Genomic DNA, 6,091 nt, shown 5'->3' with positions numbered 1-6,091 from the left:
TACAAAAATATTCTTACATTCGTTTTGATCCCGTATCTCCTTGCTGGTTGAATTTAAAATGGCAAGAACACACAAATCAGTGAACACAAAAATTAGCGATTACAAACATATAGATATGACACATTTCGATTTTTACCAGCAGGAGCAGTGTTGCCAGAAGGGCCAAATTTTACAGGGTTTAGGGTAGTATCAAACGCAAACGATAATTTAACTATTAAATCGAATAGATTTGCCAACATCCCGGCCTCCGTGAATCTAGACAGATTCACCAACGTCCAATTTCGCCAACAAACAAGCGGGCCGTTTAAATATCCCCGCCCGGGTTCGAACCTCTGCACTTCGGACCTGTAGGTCCTTACCAGGAAACACTTGAGTGACTAAGCGCAGCGGCTATCGAGAACGATGTATGTTGCTATCCACAACTAGCACGACGTCTCCAATACGCAACGGTTGTACAGGCTGATACCATTTGGTCCGGCGGCACAGATCCGGGAGATACTCGGAAATCCATTTCTTCCAGAAACGGTGCTGCGCTTGTTGTACCTTCCTCCATTGCTTTCTAGAAGCACGGTGCTCCTCTTCCCGTGGATGAGGCGTCTGCTCGGTGTTAGCTGTACCTGAAAGAAAGTGATTCGGGGTTATGGGTTCGTCGGTGGGGGTGTCTATTGGTATATGGGTTAGCGGCCGCGAGTTAACCATATTCTCCGCTTCACACATCAGGCTATAAAGGCAGTGCTCTTGCAGGTTTTCGTTATAGAGCGCATGCCCCATGGCTCGTTTTACGCTGCGCACTAAACGCTCCCAACATCCTCCAGCGTGAGGGTTTAACGGAGTGTTGAATACCGATTCTATGCGTTTGTTCGCCAAAGTGTCAGCAATTTTTCCGGAGTCAAAATCAGCGAGTTGTCTTTGAAGTTCGTTGTCCTCTCCGATAAAGTTCGTAGCGTTGTCGGAACGTATGCGAACGGGGGTTCCTCGTCTACTCGTAAAGTTTCGTATACATAGCAGGCAAGAGTCCGTGCTAAGATCTCTAGCAACTTCCATATGTACTGCGCGAGTCGTTAAACAGGTAAAGAGCGCAATCCAACGCTTCTCCTTGCGCCGTCCTATGGTGACGAAAAAGGGCCCCATGTAATCTAGGCCTACATAGGCAAATGGCCTCACAAATGGCGTCAACATATCCTGCGGCAACGGACCCATAAGCGGGGTTTCGGGTTGAGCTCTATCAATTTTGCATTTCTGACATTCTCTCGCAGCCCGTCGCTCTGCTACTCGCATGTGCGGTATCCAAAATTTTCGGCGTATTCCGGCTATTATTGTTCCTTCGTTTTGGTGTTTCCACCGGCGATGATAAAGGCTAACAATCAGATCTGTGACGTGGTGTGCTCGAGGCAAAATAACGGGCCTTCGAGTGCTTACTGGAATTGTGTCCGCGCTGTCGATTCGTCCCTTTACACGAATTACATCCGCATCATCCATATAGGGGAAAAGCGTCAATAGTTTACTACTGCGTTCTAATCGCTTCTTCATGCTTAAACTTTTGTACTCCTCGGGATAGGCAGCCTTCTGTGCAGCTCGACAAATCGCAAGTTCCGCGTTTTCTAACTCATTTGGGGTTAGTGGTCCACACCTCTTGTCCCGTGGAACGCGCTGACTGTTATCGACTCTCGTAAGGCGAGTGAAACACGAGAATCTTTCCCAGAAGTTATATTCTGCATGAGTATATAAAACGAATTTCGCTCGAAGTTCCTCTTCAGTTCCTGTATGGGAATCAGCTGGTGGCCAATGCGTCTCGTCTTTTAGCAGGAAGTCAGGTCCGCTCGCCCAGAATGGATTTCGTTTTTCGTCCCGATTTGATTTCATACTCCATAAAAAGTTATTTGATCCTTTAAGCAGTGCTATCTATTGTAGATTGACAACAGGATTTTATCCTGGTAGGTCAACGTGTACTAATTTAGCTTTAGTAACAAATGAGATAGTTCATCCTTTTGAGAATCGGTTTGAGATGAAAGATTAGAGTGTTTACTTTGACTAGGGCTAAAACGATACCATGGAAGTATCGATACCTGTACTTGGAAGTAGCATCGAACGAAAGTATCGATACCTACTAAGTATCAGGCTAAAAGTATCGATACCTACTTATATCGATATGTATACATACATGTATAAGAATTGTTTGTATAAAAGTATGCTCTCACATATCTATGAATTTTCGCCAAAATAACTTATGTGACTATCATTTATGATTTTAGGCGAATGGAAAAACTTTAAGTTTTAAAACATGTTTCACTAGGAATGGCCTTCCAAAATACAAGAAAAAAGTGCAAAGTCCAATAAGTTGTGTTTTAAAAAGTTCACAGAATTTTGTTAACAGAATTTGCTTCTTTTTTATGTACGTATTTTATTTTTTATACATAAATATTTATTTTGTACAAAGACAAAGCGATCGAGATCAAAAAGATTTATTTTATACAAATTAATTAATTATTAACAGTTATCTGTATAACAACACTGTTCAACAGCATTTTTGCGGAGCAACAATGGTATATTTCTGAAAGAAATAATCATGTTGATAATTATCGTGCTATAATTTTTGGAGGGCAAAATCATAGTGTAGTGTTGGCATTCATATCGCTAACTAACAGCCAGTTTCAGCAAACTATTTAAGTGGAAATTAACTTTAATTTAATTTTGTATTTAATTCTCATTTAAATAATTTTCAGTTTCAATAAACTATTTATTTAAGTGAGTAAAAAGTGGTTGTAAAACAGACTAGGACTAGCTTTCGCTTTCATTTGTACTGAGAGCTTTTGAAAGCTTTGGCACGCTGTGTTGTAAAAGCAGGGCTGGTATACAAGTAAGCAGCAGTTACACAATGATCAGGTGATTAAACGTGTAACACCTCTGAGTGTGGTTATTCTGATTTAACTTTTATTTAAGTGCAGAGCATAGGTCACTTAAATCAAAATTAAAATTGATTGGTGAAACCGAAATTAAAGTAATTTTCACTTAAATAATTTGGTGAAACTGGCTGTTAGAGTGAAAAGTTGCTAAGTCCATTTGTTGAAAATTTTCAGGGAAGGAAAAAACTTTTCAAGAATTTTGCAGAAGGTTCCGTTGCAAATTAAAAGGTTTAGAATTTTGGACTAAGTAAATTTGCCTTTAATTGAATATAAACGAGAAGAAATAAAACGTTAGCACGTTAATTACTCCTTTTAGAGACGTTACGTTTTTTATTTACCTTGCTTCCTACATCCAAATATGAGTTTTCACCAAAAGTGGACTTAGAAACTTTTCACTTTAAGCAAGCAATATGTTAATGAGATGATAATTGGTGTTTCTTTTTAGGACTTTCTTTTCATTGGCAACTAAACTGCCAAACATTTTTAGCTATTCACAATAATAATTAGATTAAAAAATAAAAGTCCGCTAATAAAATTGTCACTGAGTCGGCTTTCGATACAAGTACTTCCTTGCGATACCTACTCCGTACTCGGCTCAAAAGTATCGTTTTGTCCCTAACTTTGACTCGAAACTCTTCTTCTCTAAACACATCGTTTGCGATGATTGGTTTCATAAGAAGGAACACCGAGGAGTTTAAAGATCGGCACAATAAACCACATTTTTTGCCGTAGTGGCAATATTTTGACATGGTATAAAAAATACACCTTTTGACAGCGATCTCGTGAAAAGAAGTCTTGTAACATTTCCTCCTTGAAGCAGCTGCCGCAGAATCCCAGATAAAGCAAAAACATTAAAGAACCAAATTAGTTTCCCGTGCGTCGCACAGTGCATTCTTTCCATATTCTAGAAAACATTAATTAAATAATTTTATATCGCTAAATTTCAAAACAAGGTAAAAATGTTTTTGGAAATGCCTGATAAAGACGAAACAGTAACAACTAGAAAATCTAAAACAAAGTGTATGGCGGGACGGATTTTGATTTGGAACATTACCAAGCGAAATAATATTTAAACTTGTGTATTTGAAACTGAATTTCAATGTTAAATTTGTTGGTGTTTTGTGTTTTATTAAATTGTTAAAATACCATTTTGGTCTTATATTTTTAGATATATCCTTTTTGACGAATATAAATTTAGTAAACTAGGAATAAGTATTTCATGTTAAAGAAAAACGATGTTAACTTAAATTTAGTTTTAGCAATGTTTTAATTTCATTACACCCGCAAACTCCCTCTTTCTCTGCTACCGCTAGCGGGTTCAGAGTTGAATACTTTCAGTACTGGAGCGCCGGTGTCCATTCGAACGACATGACCAAGCCAGCGGAGCCGCTGTATTTTAATTCGCTGCACTATGTGCATTTCGTTGTAAAGCTAATTAAGCTCATCGCTCCATCGTCTGCGGTACTCGCCGTCGCCAACGCGTAAAGGCCCGGAAATCGTCCGCAAAATCTTTCTCTCGAATACTCCAAGAGCCTCCTCATCGGATGTTGTCATTGCCCATGCCTCTGCGCCATATACCAGCACGGGCAGGATGAGTTACTTATAGAGTGTGGTTTTCGTACGTCGAGAGAGGACTTTACTCCTGAATTGCCTACTGCATCCAAAGTAACACTTGTTGGCACGAGTGATTCTGTTTTGAATTTCCATGCTGACATTATTCTCGGTGTTAATGCTGGTTCCCAAGTAAACGAAATTCTCTACGTAGGTACCAAGACGCGAATGTGCTGACTGTTTTTTTGATGACACGAGATACTTCGTCTTGTCCTCCTTTACCAACAAACCCATTGGCTTTACTTCCTTATCCAACTTGGAAAAGGCAGAACAAACTTCGCGGTTTTTGTTCCTGCGAGGTTCAGTTCTGCAACTCCAACATTAGATTAAAGAAGTCACATGAAGCCCCGTTTGGTGGCGAACGGCTTGGAGAGGTCTTTCCCAATTCTGACGGAGCTGATGGTATTCCTAAACGTCGTTTTACACAGCCATATCAGTTTGTCGGGGATGCCAAATTCAGAGATAGCGGCGTATAGGCAACTCCTTTTAGAGCTGTCGATAGCGGCTTTAAAGTCGACAAATAAGTGGTGAGTGCCGATCCTTTTCTCGCGGGTATTTTCCAAGATTAAGGTCTGTGGATTTGTCAAATGTAAAGCTATACTGATAAGGCCTAATCAGTTTATTGACGATGTGCTTCAGTCTTTCACACAATACGGTAACTAGGTCGCCATTGTTGTTCTTACAGGAGTGCGCCCTAGTCTTGGGACCTTCGGTAAGTCTCTGGTAAAATTTTCGGGCATTCTTCCTGTCGGCCAGCATTTCAAGCTTTTCGCACTCACGTATTTCGGCCTGTCTCTTTTCTTATTGCGGCAAATACGTTTCGCTTCCCTCTTCACATCCCTATAGCGGTCCCACATAGCGCGCGCTGCGTCCGATCGCAGCGTGGCCCTGTAGGCGGCATCTTTTTTCCCTGCAGCTTCCTGACACTCCTTATCGTACAAATTGTTCTTTCGGGCTCGCTGGAATCTGACTACTTCCTCGGCGGCGGAACTTAATGAGCGGAAGGTGTGGTTCCACTGTTCGCATATGTCGGTTTGTTGAAGAGTGCTCTCCGAGAGCAGGTGTGTGTTGTGATTGCAGCTTTGCGACGTTAAGCTTTCCTTGCATTGCTGATCGATTTGGTTTCTCGGTTTCATTCGAGGCTTTACTTCGCTTCTTCACAGGAAGGGGTTTTTACGTGGCGGGTCCCAAACCCAGCGCTCAACCCATTGCTGGGACGGGGGTGGTTTCGCAACCAAATACACGTTTATAAAGCGAGCCGCTTGCTTCAGACAGACACCCGCTTGCAGCCGCACTTACTGGTAAACAGACGCTGCAGTCTTCAGTGAGCCCTTAAACCGAATAAGTCGGAGTGGCATCACCGAAGCTCCCTCTCTTTGTTATAAAAATTACAGTTATATAATAGGTTGGCGTGACAGTACCTCTAAATTACAAACTTTTGTAAAAAGCTTCGCCTATTTTATACCGTACCTTGTGCAAAATTTCATTAATCTATCCTCTATAGTTTTCGAATTATAGAATTAAAAGCATCTAGATGGGCCAAATCTCACACTGTGCGTCGCCCGTATGCCAGAAAC

At 41.1% G+C, this 6,091-nt stretch overlaps 1 protein-coding gene across 1 annotated transcript; it reads right to left on the bottom strand.

Moving 5' to 3' along the window:
- Nucleotides 1-390: 390 nt before the first annotated feature.
- LOC118748395 lies at nt 391-1,863 on the bottom strand. The gene has a single exon (XM_036482767.1). The coding sequence runs from the start codon at nt 1,861-1,863 to the stop codon at nt 391-393; it is 1,473 nt and encodes a 490-aa protein (XP_036338660.1).
- Between the last annotated feature and the right edge of the window lie 4,228 nt (nt 1,864-6,091).

Source organism: Rhagoletis pomonella, unplaced genomic scaffold (genome assembly GCF_013731165.1).
Source record: "Rhagoletis pomonella isolate Grant_MI unplaced genomic scaffold, Rhpom_1.0 Rhpom_scaffold_00013, whole genome shotgun sequence".
NCBI classification, from domain to species: domain Eukaryota; kingdom Metazoa; phylum Arthropoda; class Insecta; order Diptera; family Tephritidae; genus Rhagoletis; species Rhagoletis pomonella.
The sequence above is the reverse complement of the archived record's forward strand: the minus strand, read 5'-3'. Positions and strand labels throughout refer to the sequence as shown.

What these genes read in the sequence shown, in the direction of transcription:
- LOC118748395 (XM_036482767.1), bottom strand. Translation starts at nt 1,863, where the DNA reads ATGAAATCAAATCGGGACGAAAAACGAAATCCATTCTGGGCGAGCGGA.